Source organism: Hyla sarda, chromosome 5 (genome assembly GCF_029499605.1).
Source record: "Hyla sarda isolate aHylSar1 chromosome 5, aHylSar1.hap1, whole genome shotgun sequence".
Classification (NCBI taxonomy): domain Eukaryota; kingdom Metazoa; phylum Chordata; class Amphibia; order Anura; family Hylidae; genus Hyla; species Hyla sarda.
Window position 1 is genome coordinate 160,099,578 of NC_079193.1, and position 23,702 is coordinate 160,123,279.

General features: G+C 40.7%; 2 protein-coding genes across 3 annotated transcripts in view; both read right to left on the minus strand.

The window, feature by feature from the left end:
- Nucleotides 1-582: 582 nt before the first annotated feature.
- On the minus strand, nucleotides 583-23,380 carry CLEC3B (C-type lectin domain family 3 member B). Of its 2 annotated transcripts, none has more exons than XM_056520579.1 (3): nucleotides 23,246-23,380; nucleotides 3,528-3,626; nucleotides 583-1,296 (listed from the first exon to the last, which is right to left on the minus strand). In XM_056520579.1, exons 1-3 carry the CDS (start codon nucleotides 23,334-23,336, stop codon nucleotides 896-898), a joined length of 591 nt encoding a protein of 196 aa, XP_056376554.1. In that variant the 5' UTR covers nucleotides 23,337-23,380; the 3' UTR covers nucleotides 583-895. The 2 variants fall into 2 exon arrangements, with proteins under 2 accessions (XP_056376554.1, XP_056376552.1); XM_056520577.1 differs by having other exon boundaries at nucleotides 585-1,296; nucleotides 3,528-3,629; nucleotides 23,246-23,342.
- Nucleotides 23,306-23,702, minus strand: part of EXOSC7 (exosome component 7) — a 64,189-nt gene continuing 63,792 nt past the window's right edge. The window contains exon 9 of the mRNA XM_056520576.1: nucleotides 23,306-23,402. Within this exon, the coding sequence (XP_056376551.1) occupies nucleotides 23,393-23,402 (10 nt within the window). The 3' untranslated portion in view covers nucleotides 23,306-23,392. The remainder of the gene's footprint in view (nucleotides 23,403-23,702) is intronic.

A 23,702-nucleotide genomic window follows, 5' to 3' on the forward strand; every position in this document is an offset into this window, starting at 1 on the left:
TGCACATTCTATGTGACACAATTTGTGACAAAAAAAAAATAAAACCCTCCATTTTACAAGAAAAAAAAAAGGAAAGAGGGCATGGCCACGGGAGAAAGTAGGCGTGTCCCTGACAAAAGGGGTGTGTCCCCAACAGTTTTGAAAAATCCCAACATATTTACTTCCACAGAAAATGTGGTGGATTTGAGCTGAGGAAAACCCGACAGATCAGAACATGTGTTAAAAAAAAAATAACAAAAAAAAAACATAGGGAAAAGTGCAAAATGTAGGGAAACCTTAGTAAATACCTTGGGAAAATATCTGTCGGAAATCAAAACCCACAAAGAAAACTACACTCCACTCTTAGTAAATAACCCCCAGTAAATTAAATCAAAACCCCCAATGAACGCCCTGTGTTATTGGGATCCATTATGCATTAGTACTCCCCAATCAGAGGATTGCCAGCTTTCATAAAACTACTATTATGAAATATTTATTAGCATAAAGAGAACAATTCCTGTCCACTGGATGTGTGTGGTATGGTATCTTGATGAAATTCAAGTAAAAAGGCCATAGTAACATCATTTTAGAAAACAGAAATATTATCTTGACAATAGTTTCAAAGTACTGCAATGTAAAACATTAAACAGTGATATGAACATACAAAGATTTTATTAGTGTTTTCTTAACATTATACCATAATGATAGCACTAGACAATAATTACTTCCACTGTCTGTAAGCTATATACAATATATAAGTGTAAATAAATATACTTGTGGCAGCATGTTAAAGTCTGGGTCTAGTCTATAACTACTATAATAAGCAGAATTTTTATTCTTTTCAGGTGACGTATGTAAATGTTGCTACATATGAGCTCTCTCAAACATGGCTAGCTTTATACAGGAGATTTGGCAACTAAACAATTGCAAACTGACACACAAAAGGCAGGGTGTCTTTGCAGTTTTTATCAAACCATTTCCCAATGGCAACAGCAGACAGAGAGGCACAGTTCTCTTGTTTGCCGCCATCAGGCTGAGTGGTTATTTCCGTTTCCCAATGTTTGAAGAAGATACGGCTACCAGTCATATCAACCCAGGTTCCTTCATTAGCCATATCATTGATACCTATCCAAACCTCAGAACTGGAACCTAAGCTCTTCCGAACATAATCATATAAAGAATCATTTTCATCTCCGTTCTCTGGAGCACTCAGGGTTCCGCCTTGTGAAATGCAGGTGTCACTGGCTGCATGGTAAGTCTGGGCTTCAGAAAAGGACAGGTAACATTTGTTTAGACCCTTGTAGCCCTTCAGGCAAACTGGAAAGATAATAAGATTATTAAAGATAAAAAAAAAATAAAAAAGCATCCACAACCTCAATAACAATTCCAAACAGTGGATTTAAAATAAATAACCTAAGAGGAGTTGTCCTATTACAGATCAAACAGACAGACCATAAGTTAGGTGCAGGTATGACCTTTTTGAACCCCAGCATTCATAGGGGGCTCCAAATGCCCATTCTTGTTCAGAAGGCAGAATAAGCATAGTCATGAAATAAAGTTTGAAAGAACATTCTCATTCAGTTGCTTTTGAAATTCATGTTTACTATTAGGAAGGTTAGAAGGTTGAGCAAAATAACTAGAACACCAATTACAGATCATGCATTTTTTTTTTATAGAACCCCATCTTGCACATAACAAAGGTGAAATATGTTGAGGAATAGACAAATATAAATCACAAACAGCATTAGTGTAAATGTTGTTCCTCTCTTTAATTAATATAGATGGTAATTCCTTGAATGAAGCAGAAGGTGGGAATGCCCCAAACCGGTAAATGGGGTGGTTAGGGTAAATGATTCACTACATTTTCATGCCTTCCGAACCAAGATACATTGCACCGAGCATTGTGGATAGAAGCATTGTTGTCCTGTAAGGTTGTTGTTAACAAAGTCTGGCCCATAAGATCGATTTGGTCCCTTAGAATATCCAGATACCCCTGTGCCATAATATCACACACTTAAAAGGAAACAGACAGTGTCCACCTGCATTAAACCCAATATTCTAGGTTACAGTGCAGGTGAACAGCATTAAAATGCGGGGTCATTTACTTGTACTAATGAAGTAAAGTCAGAGTTAGAGGTCTTTATTCTAGTAGTTGCATTGTGCAGCTCTGCGCAATGGAGGCGTGGAGCCGGCTCGTCGCACTCCCCTGTCTCCTCCATATTCAATGTCTGGCCCACCCCCTAATGAATATTGAAAGCATTCACTCTCACACCACTAGGACGTGAGGGCTTGCGCTCTGCTCTGAGAAAAGCACAGGAGAGCAGAGTGCAGGCACCGGCAGGCTCTTATGTCCTAGCGAAGTGAGAGTGAATACTTTGAATACAAGAATGAAGACTCTAATGCTGGCTATACTTCATAAATACATGTAAGGGATCCTGTATTTTAATACTGTTCATCCACACTATAACCCAGTATATTGGATTTTGTGCAGGTGAACAGCTGTCAGTTTCACTTTAATTATGCTTGACAGTAGGTTTAAAGGGGAACTCCGGTGGGAAAAAAATGTTTTCAAATCAATTGGTGCCAAAAAGTTAAACTTATTTGTAAATTATTTCTATTTAAAAATCTTAGCCCTTCTAGTACTTATCAGCTGCTGTATACTACATATATACTACAGAGAAATTTTTAAGTTCTTTCCTGTCTGACAAAAGTGCTCTCTGCTGACACCTCTCTCTGAGTCAGGAACTGTCCAGAGCAGGCGAGGTTTTCTATGAGGACTTGCTTTTAATCTGGACAGTTCCTGACACGGACAGAGATGTCAGCAGAGAGCACTGTTGTCAGACTGGAAAGAGCTGCACAATTTTCTCTGTAGTATACAGCAGCTGATAAGTACTGGAAGGGTTAAGATTTTTAAATAGAAGTAATTTACAAATCTGTTTAACTTTCTGGCACTAGTTGATTTGAAAACATTTGTTTTCCACTAGTTCTGCCGGAGATCCCGGTAGGTTTAAGGTTTAAGGCAGTCAACACTATAAGCGTCATCTGGTGATCTCCAGCCTGGTGATGGCAGGTGTGTGTCAGAAATTGTTTAACTTGACTATGTAAAAATAGGGGTGTTCTAGTTATATTGTCCAACCCCTGTACGATGTATGCTTTTTTTGTTATCTGGCCATCAATGAGATTTGGAGCCTCTTTTTCTTGGCAAGTTGGATATCACAGAGGCAGCACTCCTACTTAACCTACTCTTTTGGCCTATGTGTAAAAATGAGGTTGTTGTAAGTAAGTTATGTCACCAACAACTTGTGAACAGGTACTGGTAAACCAAATGAAATGCACCATAAGAAATTATATCAACATCAAAGCATTGTCAACACCAGGCCTGCCAACAAAGAAAAGGCCGTCAGTAAAGATTCCATTATTAACCACAATTTTTAAAGAAATTTGAGCCTTGCTCTTTCTGCCATTTCTTCTTTATTAACATCAAGAAGGTGAAACTGCTGTCGAATAAACAGATTTTGCATGCGTTATATTGTAGTTATTGTACTTACTTGTCTGCAATGCCTGTTGTTCCTTCAGGTGATTTACCTCCTGCCAAAGGTCTTGCAATTCTTTCTTTACTTCTTCATACATTTTCATGCTTACTACATCTGCTGAATAAGCAAACAGTATAGAACTGCATAAAAGGACTTATTGTATCACCGAAAGAATATTTTATGAGCATAAAATAATAGATAGTATTCTAAGAACTACACTTATCAATAGAACACTGCTAAGAGGGAAAAAAATAAGATGGCATGGGCTGTGAGATATGTAAAAAAAAAAAAAAATCTTCAATGGTTCATTACAATTGCAGCAGTGTTATGGTAAACTATTAATAAAAAAAATAAAAAAAACTTTTAATGGAAAGGGACCAAGGTGGTGGTCACTTGATTTCTAATGCAGGATAAAACAAAAACACGGCAGCTGCTTCCTTAAGCCTGCTTGGAGCTGCAACGTCAGTGTGCTCCGGGAGCGACGTCCGTGCACCAAGCCTGACGAATATCATCAACCGAATAAGGAGGAAACTGCTTATGGGGCCACATATTAGCCCTTGGTAAAAGTCATTTTCATCAGTGTCAACCGCACTACAATCCTGTACCAATAGGTTAGTGCAGGTGACACTGATGACAGATTCCCTTTAATAAATATAAATAAGCCTCCTCCCTAATAAAAGTTTCAATCACCCCCCTTTTCCCATTTTTCAAGTCAAGTAATGTACACAAAAAAAAAACATATGTCGTATTACTGTATGCATAAATGTCAGAATTATTAAATATGATGTTAATGAAACAGCGTAAATGTAAAAAAATACCAAAGTTCAGAGTTGCTGATTTTTGGTCACCTCATATAACAAAAAACTAAAACCAATAAAAAAAAATGGTACAGATAAAAACTACAGATCATGGCGCAAAAAATGAGCCCTCATGCAGCCATGTTTACGGGGGGGGGGGGGGGGGGAAGTGTTATAGGGTTCATAGGAGGACAATTTTAAGAATACTAAATTTTATCCACAAATTTTGTTAAAAGTAGTAAAATAAAACAAACCTATATAAACTGGGTAGTGTTGTAATCGTACGAAAAAGAATAATGCACAATTTATACTGAAAAGTGCACTGCGTGTAATGGAAATAGAAATTTAATTTTTTTTATTTGCCCCCTAAATATTTTTTTTTTTTGTTTCACCATAGATTGTGTTGTGGTTTATTACAAACCACTATTGGTGGCACAACAAATAAGCCCACATATTAGTCTGTAGGTGGAAAATTTAAAGCATTAGGGCTATTGAAAGGTGAGGAAGAGAAAAAGAAATAAATAAAATATCACTGTGTCCTTAAATGGACATGATCATTAAAATAATTTTTTTCCATATGATAGAACAGTTAAAATAAATAAGATTTGTAATTTACTCCCTGTAAAAAAATTATTTTCATGTCACTTTCATGGCCTCTAGGGGTCTCCCTTCTGGTCCAGACCACATTCCGTCTGCTTAAAAGCACAGACTTTGGTCTCCTGCTGGCCTGGCAGAAGACCAAACTAAGGAAGTGCGGTCTGGCCATAGGCAGCGAATAGCACTCCCTCTCCCTGTTCTCTCATACATACGCAAAGAACGAGTGCTATTCACTGCCTATGGCCCGACTGCACTTCCTGAGTTTGGTCTCCTGCCAGTCCAGCAGGAGACTAAAGTCTGTGCTTATGAGCAGACTGAATGCAGTCTGGATCAGAAGGGGGACCCCTAGTGGCCAGATTTATAAGGCCATGAAAGTGACATAATTTTTATTTTTTTTTACAGGGAGTGAATTACAAATCTCATTTATTTTACCTGCTATATCACATGCAAAAAAATCATTTTAATGACAGTGCACATTTAAGGGATTAAAGATTAAGTTTTAGTTCTATGTCACACAGTAGTTAGTTTCCTTATTAGGTTGCCCCCCTAATAGGTAAATACATCCTTAGGTAGGTAAGTCACAGAACAATCAGGTTACGTTCATCTTCTCCCACAGTGCAGGCGTTGATGAGTGACGCCATTGCGCCTGATCTGCGTGGGGAAAGAGATCACGACCAGCACTCGCTTGCCTAAGGATATGGGGCAAGTGTCCTGGATCCCCAATGTCGAGAGAGCCTGAGCCAGTCTAGGGGCTATGGAGGCCAGACCCGGGGCTTCAGCCCCCATAGCCCCCTCCCCAGCGAAGCTTCCGCCAGTCACTATTAACTACGGCATCTGAGGGATTAAACTGCCTGAACTGTAGTTATTTCTGATCCCAGCAGTTGTGGCAGAAGTAGCCCTGCTCATAGGTGCATTGACTGCACATATCAGTTCACCATGATGAAAAAAAAAAAAAAACACTGCTCATGATGTACACTTTCATTATAGGTTGATAAGGGGGTTATCCATATTTTTCAAATGCCACCTTTAGCTTTGTCTCCCATCTTCACCATAGAACTTGTCTGTAGCTGTTTCTTATAATTTAAAAAGTGGATATTAAAATGAATAACATCATTTGGCTTAATTGGGCTGGGCCTATGCAAATGAAATAACAGGCGTTCATAACGGAAGTATTTTTATAGTGTAATAGCAGCCTTAGTGTAATGTGTAGGTGTCCTACTACTTTTATATAGCATGTCTGTTCTTTTACTAGAAGTAAGAGAAACAGGTGGCAGATACCTCTGGCACCACCAATCTTTGTTGGAGACAGTTGAAGACAGGAAAAACCTACTGAGCATTATGTGATTATAGACAGCATAAGCATACTAATTGAAGATAGGGACTGGAATGGTCCTGGGGTTAAGAAACCAGAGTGGAGCTGCTATAAGAGTGCTTGAGTGAGTTGGTTACTGTAGAGAGAGAGACTGCAAAATAGGTGATTTGAGAGATGGGGTTCTAACAAATGAGGGAAAGTGTGTGAAACCAAACAAAAGACATTAGAAGTTGCTCAGCTTGGAGAGTGAGCTAGCAAAAAAAAAAAAAAAAATAAATAAAATAAAAAAAGCAAAATAAAGTGGCATCTCTTCTTAAAGGGGTAATCCGGTGCTTAGACATCTTATCCCCTATTCAAAGGATAGGGGATAAGATGCCTGATTGCGGAAGTCCCGCCGCTGTCACGCCCCCTCCCATAGGCTTGCATTGAGGGGCGGAGCGTGACGTCACACGGGGGTGCAGGCGTGACGTCCCACGCCGTCGGCCCTGTGGTCGCCCGTAATAAGACCCGGAGCGAACACGCTACGAGGACTAATTACAAACGGGGTCCAGCATGCAAGATCCCGGGGGTCCCCAGCGATGGGACTCCCGCGATCAGGCATCCTATCCCCTATCCTTTGGATAGAGGATAAGAAGTCTAAGCACCGGAGTACCCCTTTAACACCCCACCAATGTCTCTGGGATTGTACAACACTGGTTATAAATACATTTACTACTTGGTTGCCACTATTTTTTTGCGTTATCTTGCCAATAGTGCCAGTGACACCTTTATTATTTTTGTTGCTAAGTACTGAGAATTGGTCATACTTTTTGATCCTTAACAGTACTATCTCATTGGACCTGATGGGCATAGGTGTGAAATAATTAACACACACATTAAATCATGTAGTTGGTTAAATTGTATTGCTTATGCTGACTATAGCTATTGTAGTCTTTTTTTAGATTGGTCTGGTGGTGTCATTTTTGGGTGTTTATTGCAACATTTGGATGTAAAGTAAGCAAATGTTTTTGGAGAGATATAGTGGGTGAAAATTATTTTTAATTGGCTACACTGAACAGATAATCACTACCAGGGTTGCAAACTTAGAAATGATGATTATTATGAGTCATATATAAGAGAGAATATTACTACACATTGGCCTGGATTAACTAAGAGTGTTGGTTTTTTATTGAAAACAGGTCAATTATGTAAATCAGGGCGATTATCAGCATTTGTTAACATGTGTAAAACAATGTTTAAGGGTTACTCCGCTCCCCAGCGTCCAGAACATTAAGTTCCTGAACGCTGTGTGCGTGCTTCCGTGTTCACGCCCGCCCCCTCGTGACGTCACGCCCCATCATGTGACGTCACGTCCCGCCCCCTCAATGCAAGCCTATGGGAGGGGGCGTGAAGGCCGTTGCTCCCCCTTCCCAAAGACTTTAATTGAGGGGGGCAGGCCGAGGGGGTGGGCGTGAACACGGAAGCACGCACACAGCGTTCAGGAACTCAATGGTCTGGACACTGGGGAGTGGAGTAACCCTTTAATTACAATGTTCTCCAAATTAACAAATATGATACACTATGGATGCAGCATTTTTTTGGATTCCAGAAAGAAAGTTTTTTTTTTTATTATTACAGACGATCATGAAATTGACAGATGGTTATAAATATTGAGACTTGGTTTTGGGGAGACTAACAATGTATGTCCTCCAATATTATATATAAATATTATATATATCTACAGGATAAAGGCGACTGCAGCACTCCAGAGTAGCAAAAGAAATTAGCTTTATTCCAGGAAAATACACATGCTACTTTCTGTGGCCTCACACCACCATTTTCAAGCAACAAGTAAGTGATTCCAGAGCCTTATATATACATACACATGGAGGGGCTCATATCAATTAATTAATTGTCAATAAAGTGCAAATACATAAAATTTGTGATAAGAGGACATCCATATATATCCATAGGCTAAATAGTTATGACAGGGATATTATAAAAGTACTTAAGTGGTGGGTACATAAAAAAAAAAAAACACATAGTTCATACAAAATGGGTATAATGAAACACAGGTGATATGCATAATCAAAATGAACCAGGAGGAGCTAGGGCAGGGCTTACCAGTAGGAGGATTAACAGTCATATTGTATATAGTATAGTGCACAGAGGCGTCCACACTGTCCAACTGCTCGGGATAGTACCCGTGACCAATCATCTCCGGCCCAGCGGTCTGACGTGCAGGGCCACGTGGTCTTCCCCCACTGACACAGGTGGTCACATGGTCCGGCCGCATAGACTGGTGCATGCGCATGTCATATTCAGAGTTGTCAGCGGCCATGTTCAATGAGGGCAAAGAGAACAGATATGGATAATGTCTAACAATTGAGGGCAAAGGAGTATATAATGTATAGTCCTAGCATGGTGTCAGTGTACTAATTGGACACACTATATAGACCCCAGGTCACTACAACCTCCAATCGGACACAGTATTAAGTAGTAAATAATGGGGGCCACAGGCACAGTAAATAATCGTCGAAAAATAAGGATGTAGTATAATATAATTACTGTCTGTGGCTTATCTAAAGCCCACCACCATTCATAGTCAAACATACATAGGCACAAAGTACCCCAAAACCCTCACAGTAACATGTCCCTCTCACATCCCAGGACTGGGTTGTGATCGGAAACATCCAGCACCGGTCCACATCACTGAACAAAGAACCGTGACCTCAGGGCTCCCCAATATTGTGTAAAGGGGGTGCCACACATGCGTGTTCAGTGACTCGATGGGAAGAATAAACTCATAATAGTGGCACCGGATCTAGGGGGCTAAATAAAGTTTTAATAGAAATACAAAATATATAGAACAAGCCCAATAAAAATATGATTGGTCAGGGTACTGTCTCAATGGAAAAAAAGGAAAAAAGATTAAACACATAAGACATAAAAATTCAGGAACGCAAAATGAAAGAATGTTATAAATAACACAAATTATGAAGAGAAGTTCCTCCACTGGTTCATCACTGCCACTTGTCCAACCAAGGTTCTAAAATAAAAGGAAATAAAAAAGGAATAAGTATCCAATACATAAAATAATGGAAGAGTATCGGTCCCGTGGTCCCGAGAAAAAAGAAGTGCTTCTATGGGCGCTCACCTCCGTCACAGATGTAGTCCGTCACAGGTATGTGGATGTTTCCAAGAACTTAGTGACATAAAACCGCTTGGACACGGATGTATTTAGAAAATAAAAAGAAGGTTTATTCCTTCAGCATGCAAAACAGCAACGCGTTTCAAGGGGCGGGGACCCCCTCTTCGTCAGGCTATCTGATTGGGCAGTGCGGATGTCCTTTATTTATACCTCATTTGCCCGCGAAAATCACATGTGTGTGTTACATAACATGAAATAAAAAATAATAAAAATCCATAGAAAAGAAGACATTTACATTATCATTGGAAGTGAGCATTCTTTAAAATGACCCACAGATGGTCAATTTGACTAACCCTTATATTTAGCACCTTGTCTTGTATTGCATATGTAATATGTAATGATCCTGCAGACGTCGGGCCATTTCAAACGCTCTCCCTTCGGAGATCTGCAGTGGCTGGGTGAGAGGTCTGAGGCATCGATCAGTCAAAAGAAGAGAGCGACACCGGCGTGATTGAGACCGGACCTTTGCAGTAGGTTAAACAGAAATGCAGAAATGCAAAGCAGCCCGCGACGGAGACATATAAAGAAGGGGGGACATAGCTTGCCCAGCCAATGTGTGATGACACCGGCATGTAATAGTGCTGTCCCTCGGCAGGGCAATTCCCTGAATTTTCATAAACATACATTTAAATTTTAAATATTAAATACAGATACCCATTTCCCCACACAAGGATAATTACATTTATTTTAATGATTATGAATACACATATGTGCATGTATATATACATACACACACATACATGCGCATGGTGGATGGATGTGTACTTTTCAGCTATTTGTTTCGTTTTGATTCAGTTTGTTTGTTATGGTTGTTGTGTCGGTATGTTATCTATCTCATCTTTTTAAGATATTAATTCCACCGCTTCATTCAGCCCATGTGGTTGTAACGTCTGGAGGCTGTAAAGCCAGAACATTTCTTTGCGTGACAGGATTTCAAACCTATTTTTCTTTCCTGGTGGAATGTGCTCAATTGGGGTTATGGATATGGCTGCCATGTTTCCCTCATGCATCAGCCTCAGATGTCTAGATAGGCTATGGTGCATGAATCTCTTCTTTATGTTGGAACGATGCTGATTCAATCTCAAATGTAATGGTTGTGTTGTTCTTCCAACATATTGTTTGCCACATTGGCACTCTATGAGGTAGATGACATATTCCGTTTGGCATGTCATCAGATGTTTGATGGGAAAGCTTTCACCCGAATGGGTACTGGAAAAACATTTTTGGTTATGGCGTATGGTAAAGCAACACAGGCATCTAGGTTTTCTGCATTTGTATGTTCCCACGTTTCCAGTATTGTCGTTTTTCTGGGAGGATTTGTTGTGGCATTTGAGATTGCTTGGGGCTATCATACCCTGTATGGTTGGTGCCCGCCTGAAAGTCAATCCCGGATTTTTTGGGAGAATTTTTCCTAGATGTGGATCACTTAGTAGTATTCCCCAATGTTTCTTCATGATGTTTCAGATTTTTGTTTGACCCGCTGAATATGTGGTGACGAAATTACATCTGTTTTTTTCCACATTCTCCTTTTCTTTTTCTTTCTTTTGTAGGTGGAAGGCTCCTGGGTCCGTTGTTTCAAGACATTCTTCTTGGGTAAGTGCACAGGTTTTTTCATATGCATTTTCAGTTAGTTCTTTCGGATATCCTTTTGCTATGAATCTGGATTTTAAGATTTTGGACTGTTCAGAAAAGGTGTCAATATCTGTACAATTTTTTCTTACTCTCTTGAATTGTCCAAAAGGGATGTTTTGTTTCCACTTCTTGTAGTGGCCACTGGTAAAGGATATATAATTATTGGAATCAACTTTCTTGAAAAAGGTAGATGTGATGAATCTATCCCCTTTGTGGGTGATGTGGAGGTCCAAAAACTCAATTGAAGTGGAGGAAAAAACGGGGGTGAATGTCAAACCCCAGTTGTTGGTATTAATATCCGTGACAAACGATTTGATGTCCTCTAGGTGGCCACGCCATAATAAAAACAAATCATCTATATACCTTTTGTATATAGTCACATGTCTTTTATACAGGGGATGTTTTTTATCACCTGTTCTTCAAAGCAACCCATAAAGAGGTTCGCATATGATGGTGCCACTCTGGTCCCCATGGCCGCCCCCCTTATTTGATGGTATAGGGTGCCATTGTATGAGAAAAAATTGTATTCCAGAATGAATTTCAGGCAATTGGTAAGAAAACTTACCTGTTCGTTTGGGATGTTTTTGTCTTTTTCCAGAAAGGAAATGGTGGATCGAATTCCCAGATTGTGTTGAATATTCGTGTATAACGATGTTACATCCATGGTGAGTAAAACCATGTCATCTTCCCAGGGTGTGTCATTTAAGATGGTGATCAGCTGATCTGAATTCTTCAGATAACTTGGTAGATCTACCACATATTCCTGCAATATCCTATCTAGATATTGGGACATGTTACATGTGGGACTACATATCCCAGAAATGATAGGTCTGCCCGGGGGGTTTTCAGTGTCCTTGTGTACTTTTGGTAGATGGTAATAATATGGTGTCCCAGGGTTGGGATTAAAAAGAAATTTCTTTTCATTTTTTGATACAATTTTATCCTCCAGAGCTTTGTTTAAAAGACTTAGAATGTCTTTCTGTAATTTTGGAAAAGGATCTGTGGTGATCGTTTTATAGTATTTATTGTCTCCAAGAATCCGGTTGGCTTCTTTGTTATAATCCGTGTAATTTTGGATTACTATGCTTCCTCCTTTGTCGGCCGCACGAATGACAATGTCTTCATTCTTTTTCAGATTTTTCAGGGCGTTCTGCTCACCTTTTGTTCATCTTTTTTCTCAGGACCTACTGGTTCCTTCTGTTTTTTTGGAAGGGAGAAATGCCGTTTTAAGGTTAGGCGGCGTGTGAATTGGTGGAGGTCTAAAAATAGATCAAATTTTTGGGGGTTATAGTGTGGACAAAAAGACAACCCCCTTTGTAAAAGGGATTTTTCATCTGCTTCTAAAGTGTGGTTAGATAGATTGAAAATCTTGATTAGAGAATCTTCATCCTTTTTTCCCCCTCCATTCGGAGTATTTTTTATTTTCTGTCTTTTTTGATGCAGCTTTCTAGATTTGGCAGTTGTTCCTCCTCTGGTTCCTCTTCTAGTTTTCTTTTTGTTGGTTTTCTTACAAAGAAGTAATCTTTGATTGTCCTGTGTCGTGCAGGACTGGCCCCTAAAAAAGACTCTCCGTGTGTGGAAGAGACAGGGATGTCAAGATGGTTTTGACTGGGACCTTCTCCAAGGTTTAAATCGACCTCACTCTGGTCTATCGGTATTGTATTTTCTTTAGTTCCATCTTTTGCTGTTTTGTTGTTTAGGGGTTTTAGAAAAGGGAGTGACACTCCTCTTCCTGCTTCTGTATTATCAATCAGGGTGATCCCTGATGTGTTTTGTGGTGGAGCGTGGCATGGGACCAAGTGTTGGAGCGGGGCGCACATTTTTGCCCCCGATTCCTGGTCCTTCTTATTATTCTCTAAAAGGGAATTTGAATTTGAGCTCTCATTTTGCGTGGGGGTAGGACATATGGAGACATCTAATAGAGGAAAACCCGTGGCTTCAGTGGGAGATGGAGAAAGGAACAATACTGTGGGGGTGAAATTTTCAGCCTCAGCATTGATGTTCTCCTTTAATTTCTTCTTTCTTTGTTCGACCGTACTTCTCAGGTCCTTTAGGGGATCCTCCAGGATCAGAGGGGGGGGATCGGATTTCCAGGTGTTTTCTGTGTTTCATTTCCCCTCCTTGTGTTGTTATTATTGTTTTTGTTGTGGAGTGGGGTCGCTGGTTTCCTATTGTATGTGTTCTTAGAATTGTGCCAGGTTTTTTTGGTGGTATATGTTCCTTTATGATGTTTGAAAGGTTTTTTGTGGAATCTTTGTTTCCCTGGTGTACGGGCTGTGTTTTGGTCCCTGTTTGTATCTGCTCCAGGATCCGCATATTCACTTCGGGCAGGGTGGATTGTGGTGTTGGATGTGGAATTGTTCTTTTTGTGCCAACATCTGTAAATCCCTTCATTTCTGTCGCCTCTATCTCGCACCAGTTTGCCTGCTTTTTTCGTGATGATTTCTGTCTTTTTCTATATATTTCTGTATACATAAAATAATTATATACATACAGGAATCACTATACAATGATTATCAGCAGAATTATATTCAGCAATGTAATTTCAGGGTTATAAATTTAAGGGGGTAACCACAAATTCAACATTGAGTCCCTTCGGCCGAAGGGATTGTAAATCATGGATCCACTTCAATTCTCTACGTTTCAAGATATTGATACGTTCGCCTCAAAGTTTTAAAGGCGGAACATGATCAATTAAAATGCATCTGAGGTCTTGTTCTGTATGATTGGCCTCAGCAAAATGTTTTGCCACTGGCAAATAAATACATCTCTTCCTAATGCTATAACAATGCTGGTTAAGCCTGGTCTTAAAATCCCACGTTGTCTCCCCAACATAGAGGAGACCACATGGGCAGACCAGGACATACACAAAAAAGTTGTATGTGCATGTCAAACTTTACACGTTCCCGGATGTGTGAATGTAGAGCCCTTAATTATATATTTACAATTCACGCATTGGTAGCAAGGGCAAGAACCCTTGCTGATAACGCTGAGATATCTTTGGGTATTACTCTTTAGGGAAATATCGGATTTGACCAATCTAACTTTCAGATTGGTGCCGCGTCTATAGGACAACAAGGGAAAATCCTTAAATTCTGCAATTTCAGGGAAGCGCTTAATATATTCCAATGTTTATTTAAGGCACTGGCTATACACTTGAAATGTTTTCGCCATATGTGGAAACAAAAGGTTTACGTGCTTTGAACACTTCTTTCTTAGGTTCATGGAGAATTTTATGCCTATCCAGGGACATTACTCTGGACTTGCCCTCTTGTAGCTGTCCAGAGGGGTAGCCCCATTTCACAAAGTTATCAATCATTTTGTTAAAAGTAGGTTCCAGCTTGTCATCTACGTTGATGATATGTCTTGCCTGCTGCATCTGGCTGGTGGGGAGAGGGCGTACCATCGGACGTAGATGGCAGCTGGAAAAATACAATATAGAATTGCAATCTGTCTCCTTCACAAATAGCTCTGTAATAAGACAATCAGTCTGAACTGAAACTAATGTATCCAAAAAGGATATCGAAGTAGTAGAAGCATGTAGTGTAAATTGAATATGTGGATTTACCATGTTGAGATATGCGTGGAAGTCATGTAGTCCATCCATGTCTCCACCCCATATCAGAAACACGTCATCGATGTATCTCCACGACCCCATACATAAATGTTCAATTCCTCCAGCACCGCCATGAACACATTAGCGTAGGTGGGCCACGTTTGTGCCCATGGCAGTGCCGGATCTCTAAAGAAAAATTCAAGAAGTATTCAAGAAGTAATTCAAGAAGTAAAATTCAAGAAGTAAAATAATAAAGTTGGTTTTAGCAACTGAAAAATCATGTTCCACGCTGGACCTCACAGCCTGTATCCCCTATCATGGGGGATGGAGGTGTACAGGCTGACGACGTCCAGCGTGGCAATAATGGCTCCAGTGGGGTAATGTAACATCAGTAATCTTCAACAAAAAATCGGAGGTATGACTTCGCCTTTGTGGCATAAGGGCGTAGAATTTGCTCCACGAAGATAGACAAGTGACGAACCCCCCCACCCAAGACATTGGGTCGGCCTGAGAGGTCCACCAGCGACTTGTGGATTTTCAGGAGCAAATAAAGTAAAGGAGTAATAGGATGTACCACCAAAAGGTAATTGCACAGCTGTTTATCAATCAATTTGTTACACAAGTCATCGTCCAAAACAGTCTTGATTCTCAGACTGATTGCATGTACAGGGTATCTACTCAATTTGAAATATGTAGCTATGTCGCCAAGTTGGCATTCAGCCTCCTTGATGTACTTTCCCCGATCCATGACCACTATGGCTCCATCCTTTTCAGCGAGTTTAGATCAGAGAATTGAGTGCCTCCATTTGATGTTTGGTCAAGTTATGAAATGTGTGAAAATTCTTGTCTCACAAGATTACAGTAAGTTTCAATAGCACAACATTTTAAAGATGGATTAAAATTACTGGGCAAATTTAGATCAAAGTCTGAGAATACAAAACCGTCTTCAACTTGAGTGGACACAGAAGAAGGTACAAATTCTCTAGCAGTATAGGGATTCAAGTGGAACCAGACTTTCAGTTTTAATCGGAGAAAGAACTGGATTAAATCCAGTTCTAACTGAAACCAATCAGTAGCAGAGTGCAGACAAAAACTGAGACCTTTGGCCAACAATTCCAGTTGGTGTTCAGATAATACAGTAGATGAGATATTAACCGTAATGGGTTTATTCATTTCTTTTTGAAGTTCAGTTTCCGTTTGGATGACTTGGTTTTCTGAGCTCTTGTTTGAACGGGTGCGTCGGTGGCGCCGGCCTCCCCGACAGGTTGGTTTTCATTTCTGGATTGATCCAGTCCTAAAAAATGAATATGGTTAGTAGAGTCCACATCGTCTTTTTGCACAGTCTCTCATTGTGAAGAAACAGATGGCGTATCTCTCGCTTTTCGCTGGCGTTTGGAAGGAAAGGCTATAGTTGACCCCGAAGTGTAAACTCGTCCTGCGGCATAATCAGAAGTGTCCCGAAAAGTGAGAGATATGCCATCTGTTTCTTCACAATGAGAGACTGTGCAAAAAGAGGATGTGGACACTACTAACCATATTCCTTTTTTTAGGACTGGATCAATCCAGAAATTAAAACCAACCCGTCGGGGAGGCCGGCCCACCGACGCACCTATTCAAACAAGAGCTCAGGAAACCAACAAGTCATCCAATGGAAACTGAACTTCAAAAAGAAATCCCATTACAGTAAATATATCATATACTGTATTATCTGAACACCAACTGGAATTGTTAGCTGAAGGTCTCAGTTTTTGTCCGCACTCTGCTACTGATTGGTTCCAGTTAGAACTGGATTTAATCCAGTTCTTTCGCCGATGAAAACAAAGTCTGGTTCCACTTGAATCCCTATATACTGGTAGAGAATTTGTACCTTCTTCTGTGTCCACTCAAGTTGAAGACGGTTTTGTATTCTCAGACTTAGATCTAAATATGGCCAGTAATTTTGATCAATCTTTACAATGTAGTGCTATTGACACTTACTGTAATCTTGTGAGACAAGAAATTTCCCACATTAAAGAAAACCAACAGACTCGCACTTTTCATAACTTGACCAAACTTCAAATGGAGGCACTCAATTCCCTGATCCAAGACCACAATTTGGTGGTGAAACCCACTGACAAGGGTGGAGCCACAGTGGTCATGGATCAGGAAAAGTATATCAAGGAGGCTGAACGCCAACTTGGCGACATAGCGACATATTTCGAATTGAGTAGAGACCCTGTACATGCAATCAGTCTGAGAATCACGACCGTTTTGGATGATACTTTGTGTAACAATTTGATTGATAAACAGTTGTACAATTACCTTTTGGTGTTACATCCTATTGCTCCTTTACTTTATTTGCTCCCGAAGATTCACAAGTCGCTGGAGGACCCCCCAGGCCGACCTATTGTCTCGGGTGGGGGTTCGGTCATCGGCCACTTGTCGATCTTCGTGGAGCAAATTCTACGCCCTTATGCCACAAAGGTGAAGGCATATCTCTGTGATACCTCTGATTTTTTGTTGAAGATTGCTGATGTTACATTACCCCATGGAGCCATTATTATCACGCTGGACATCAGACATCAGCATGTACACCTCCAGCGTGGAACATGCTTTTTTCAGTTGCTAAAACAAACTTTATTATTTCACTTCTTGAATTGGTCCTTAAAAATAATTATTTTATGTTTAACAATACCTTTTTCCTTCAGATATCTGGCACCGCCATGGGCACAAAGTGGCGCCCATGTACGCCAATGTGTTCATAACAGTGGTGGAGGAAATGAGCGTCCATGTATCCCACCACTCCAGCAATTTGCTGGGGTGGTGGAGATACATCGACGACATGTTTCTGATATGGGGTGGAGACATGGATGGGCTACATGACTTCCACGCATATCTCAACACGGTAAATCCACATATTCAATTTACTCTACATGTTTCTACTACTTCGGTACATTGGATACATTGGTTTGGAAACATTGGTTTTGGATACATTGGTTTCAGTTCAGACTGATCGTCTTATTACAGAGCTATTTGTGAAGGAGACAGATTGTAATTCTATACTGCATTATTCCAACTGCCATCAATGTCCAATGGTACGCTCTTTCCCCACCAGCCAGATACTGTGTGCAAGACGTATCATCGACGTGGATGACAAGCTGGAACCTACCGTATTTTTCGCTCCATAAGACACACTTTTTCTCCCCCAAAAGTGGGAAGGAAAGTCTTGTGCCGAAGTGCAGGGGTGAAGAGCAGATCCTGGCTTGCGGCATGGAGGAGAGAAGGCTGCAGAGGGGAGGCTGCTGAAGCTTTCCTGCTCCTGGGTCTGCACGATGAAGTGCTCCGCTGCCCCGTTCTCTGATTCACGCCGCTGCCCCTTTCTGCCATCCCCTTTACTGCCGCTGTCCTGTTCTCCCGTCCGCTGTCCTGTTCTCCCGTCCACAAAGGTGAAGGCATATCTCTGTGATACCTCTGATTTTTTGTTGAAGATTGCTGATGTTACATTACCCCATGGAGCCATTATTATCACGCTGGACATCAGACATCAGCATGTACACCTCCAGCGTGGAACATGCTTTTTTCAGTTGCTAAAACAAACTTTATTATTTCACTTCTTGAATTGGTCCTTAAAAATAATTATTTTATGTTTAACAATACCTTTTTCCTTCAGATATCTGGCACCGCCATGGGCACAAAGTGGCGCCCATGTACGCCAATGTGTTCATAACAGTGGTGGAGGAAATGAGCGTCCATGTATCCCACCACTCCAGCAATTTGCTGGGGTGGTGGAGATACATCGACGACATGTTTCTGATATGGGGTGGAGACATGGATGGGCTACATGACTTCCACGCATATCTCAACACGGTAAATCCACATATTCAATTTACTCTACATGTTTCTACTACTTCGGTACATTGGATACATTGGTTTGGAAACATTGGTTTTGGATACATTGGTTTCAGTTCAGACTGATCGTCTTATTACAGAGCTATTTGTGAAGGAGACAGATTGTAATTCTATACTGCATTATTCCAACTGCCATCAATGTCCAATGGTACGCTCTTTCCCCACCAGCCAGATACTGTGTGCAAGACGTATCATCGACGTGGATGACAAGCTGGAACCTACCGTATTTTTCGCTCCATAAGACACACTTTTTCTCCCCCAAAAGTGGGAAGGAAAGTCTTGTGCCGAAGTGCAGGGGTGAAGAGCAGATCCTGGCTTGCGGCATGGAGGAGAGAAGGCTGCAGAGGGGAGGCTGCTGAAGCTTTCCTGCTCCTGGGTCTGCACGATGAAGTGCTCCGCTGCCCCGTTCTCTGATTCACGCCGCTGCCCCTTTCTGCCATCCCCTTTACTGCCGCTGTCCTGTTCTCCCGTCCGCATAATGGAGTCTTATGGAGGAGCATGTGACACACACGTCACTCCACCTCCTCCCCTGCGTCCAGCGTAACGCTACGAAGGAAGAAGAGTGACGTGTGTGTCACATGCTCCTCCATAGACTCCATTATGCAGACGGCAGAACAGGGCAGGAGTAGTAATAAGTACAGGGCTGCGGAGCGGCGATAAGTAAGCAACTACAAGTGGGGTCCTGCTGTTAACAAGGCAAGGAGGGTCCTGCTGGCCATAAGGGGAGTCCTGCTGGCCACGAGGGGGGTCCTGCTGGCCACAAGGGGGGGTTGAATAACATGGTTGAGTAATTATTCTGTTATAGTTTATGAAATATTTTAGTACCCATTTGGTTCAGAATATTTTTTTTCTTGTTCTCCTCCTCTAAAACCTAGGTGCGTCTTATGGTCAGGTGCATCTTATGGAGCGAAAAATATGGTACTTTGAACAAAATGATTGATAACTTTGTGAAAGGGGCTACCCCTCTGGACTGCTACAAGAGGGCAAGTCCAGAGTAATGTCACTGGACAGGTATAAAATTCTCCATGAACCTAAGAAAAAAGTGTTCAAACCACTTATACCTTTCGTTTCCACATATGGAGAAAACTCCAAGTGTATAGCCAGTGCCTTAAATAAACATTGGAATCTATTAAGTAAGAGCTTCCCTGAAATTGCAGAATTTAAGGATCATTCCTTGTTGTCCTATAGACGCGGCACCAATCTGAAAGATAGATTGGTCAAATCCGATATTTCCCTAAAAAGACTAATACCCAAAGGTATCTCAGCATTAGTAGCGAGGCTTCTTACCTTTGCTACCAATAGGTGAAATTTTAAATATATGATTAAGAGCTCTATATTCACACATCCGGGAACTGGTAAAGTCTACCGTTTGAAACTTCATTTAAGCGCTGCGAAATCTGTAGGCGCTATATAAATAAAATTATTATTATTATTATTATTAATTATTATTATTTGACATACACATCTGACTTTTTTGTGTATGTCCTGGTCTGCCCATGTGGTCTCCTCTATGTTGGGGAGACCACGGGGGATTTTAAGACCAGGCTTAACCAGCATTGTTAAAGCATTAGGAAGAGATCGATTTACCAGTGGCAAAACATTTTGCTGAGGCCAATCATATAGAACAAGACCTCAGATGCATTTTTATTGATCATGTTCCATCTTTAAAACTTGGAGGCGACCGTATCAATATCTTGAAACGTAGAGAATTGAAATTGATCCACGATTTACAATCTTTTCAGCCGAAGGGACTCAATGTTGAATTTGTGGTTACCCCCTTAAATTTATAATGCCTAAATTACATTGCTGAATATAATCCTGCTGCTACCCTAACAGGATAATCATTGTATAGTTATTCCTGTATGTATATAATTATTTTATGTATTGGATACTTACCCCTCTTTTATTTCCTTTTATTTTAGAACCTTGGTTGGACAAGTGGCAGTGATGAACCAGTGGAGGAACTTCTCTTCATGATTTGTGTTATTTATAACATTCTTTCATTTTGCGTTCCTGAATTTTTATGTCTTATGTGTTTGCTCTTTTTTCCTTTTTTTCCATTGAGACAGTACCCTGGCCAATCATATTTTTATTGGACTTGTTCTATATATTTTGTATTTCTATTAAAACTTTATTTAGCCTCCTAGATCCAGTGCCACTATTATCAGTTTATTCTTCCCATCGAGTCGCTGAACACGCATGTGTGGCACCCCCTTTACACATTATTGGGGAGCCCTGAGGTCACGGTACTTTGTTCAGTGATGTGGACCGGTGCTGTTTTTGCACCAATCCATGTACTGGATGTTTCCGATCACAACCCAGTCCTGGGATGTGAGAGGGACATGTTACTGTGACGGGGTTGGGGTACTTTGTGTCTATGTATGTTTGACTATGAATGGTGGTGGGTAGAGATGAGCGAACTTACAGTAAATTCGATTCGTCACGAACTTCTCGGCTCGGCAGTTGATGACTTATCCTGCATAAATTAGTTCAGCTTCCACGTGCTCCGGTGGGCTGGAAAAGGTGGAAACAGTCCTAGGAGAATCTTTCCTAGCACTGTATCCACCTTTTCCAGCCCACCGGAGCACCTGAAAGCTGAACTAATTTATGCAGGATAAGTCATCAACTGCCGAGCCGAGAAGTTCGTGACGAATCGAATTTACTGTAAGTTCGCTCATCTCTAGTGGTGGGCTTTAGATAAGCCACAGACAGTAATTATATTATACTAAATCCTTATTTTTGTACGATTAATTACTGTACCTGTGGCCCCCATTATTGTCCGATTGGAGTCTGTAGTGATCTGGGGTCTATAAAACTTTACAGTGTGTCCGATTGTTACACTGACACCATACTGGGACTATACATTATATACTCCTTTGCCCTCAATTGTTATATAGACATTATCCATATCCATACTCTTTACCCTCATTAGACATGGCCGCTGACAACTCTGAATATGACATGCGCCAATGTATGCGACCCGGCGCCGGACCACGTGACCACCGGCGTCAGCGGGGGGAGAACACGTGGCCTTGCACGTCAGACCGCACAACTACCTAATACACGGGTGTACGCTGCTTTGGCAAATACTAAGCATGCAAAAAAGAAGGTTGCAGCAGCACTCTTGGTCAAAAAATGGAGGCTCTTAGTGGACTTTTTGATCAAAACATGTCCCCCATCCACCACGCGGAGGTGGCCTCATTTCGGATGGGACCCCAACACTTATTCCACTCACCTCTGCTGGGCATATGGCCTCTGACTGGGTGACATGCTGGATCCACTATCAATAAAAAAAAAAATTGATAGTGGATCCAGCATGTCACCCAGTCAGAGGCCATATGCCCAGCAGAGGTGAGTGGAATAAGTGTTAGGGTCCCATCCGAAATGAGGCTACCTCCACGTGGTGAATTGGTGACAAGTTTTGATCAAAAAGTGTGCTAAGAGCCTCCTTTTTTTGACCAAGAGTGCTGCTTTAACCTTCTTTTTTGCATACATAGTATTTGCCACAGCAGCGTGCACCCGTTTATTAGGTAGTTGTGCCGGATATTTTTCTTTTTTTTTTTTGCTGTGCAATTTAGGGGTAGTGGCGCCCTCTGTAGCCGTGCACCCCTCCCTATTCACAGGAGTTTTTTTAAATTGATAGTGGATCCAGCATGTCATCCAGTCAGGGGCTATATGCCCAGCATAGGTGAGTAAAACGAAATGAGGCCACCTCTGCGAGCCTCCATTTTTGACCAACAGTGCTGCTGCAACCTTCTTTTTTGTATACTTAGTGGTTAAATGACTACATCTATTGTTACATCCGTTATTTATGACAAAAATCCTGCATGCCCGTCTTTTTTTTCTGCTCAAAAATAAAGTAAAGTCAATGCAATGGACCATAAGAGTACAGCGGAGATATAAAAATAAAAAAAAAAGCCCATTGACCTGAATGAGATCCGTTACCTTCTTTTCTCATCTACGTTGCTCATTTCTATAGCAAAGATGAGCAATGGAGATGCAAACCGCTGATGTGAACCCATCCTTAATGGCATCATTTAATCAAACTTTATTCATTGATCATATGATCTATACATTGAATATAATATTTAATTGTTCTACATTCCCTTTTAAGATTTTTTTGGGATCCATGCAGGCTGGAAAAGTGATTCTGGCACTTGAATATCTATGAAATTAGAAGACCTGGACAAGTTCCATATCGGTTATGTAACATTTAACTTCACAAACAGTATCAAGTCATGAAAAGTGCTAGAATTTCTGCTTTTCTGAAAAAGATTGTTATCTATGTACATTTGCAGACAGTTAACCCTGAACAGTCTGTAAAAATAGGTCACATTTTACCAGTGACCGTAATGATGAGAATAAAATGTTTAGGTTATTTTTATGTTTGAGGGGTTTGTTTAGGTCACTGTTTCCCAAACAGGGTGCCTCCAGCTGTTGAAAAACTACAACTCCCAACATGCCCGGACAGCCGAAGGCTGTCCGGGCATGCTGGGAGTTGTAGTTTTGAAACAGCTAGAGACACCCTTTTTGGTACAAAACTGGTGTAGGTTATTGTAATTGCAATTATTGTCAATTACCGTATGTGACTTTTGTCTATAAATGGTATGTTTGTATGTAAAAGATATTCGTAAGTTATTTCGTTTCTGCAACATTTGCATGGATTTCTGCAAGCCCCATTGAGTTGAAATAATTCCGACTAATAACCCTTTTATATGGTGGAGTCCTAAAACAAACATATTTACTACTAAAGCTGCTTACCTTTACTAGTTTGCCTTTGTTTTTTCTGTTGGTAGGTCACTTGGGCACAGCAAAAGAGGCACAGAAGCAGGCACACTCGTCTGAACTCCATGATAGTCCCACCGCTGGCAATCTACTGTCTGGAGCACACTGTGTGCCTGCACTTTATTAAATACGCCTATAATAAAAACATGCTGTTCAGAAATTCCTCCACCCAGGCAGGGCATGTGTGATCCTCTACTAGTAACCATGTAATAGTATCAAATAATAACTTCTCTAAAATTTTGAACTAAAATAAATAAATAAATAAATAAAATATGAAATCCGTTAATGCTTACTTAAACTGACAATAATAACTTAGATCATACAAATTTAATAAAAGTCTTATTGTACATTTAGGGGTATAGGAGGTCCTTTTTTTTAACTACTGCCACAGAGCACAGAAGCAATGTGCTATGGGAAGAATAGCCCTAATTGT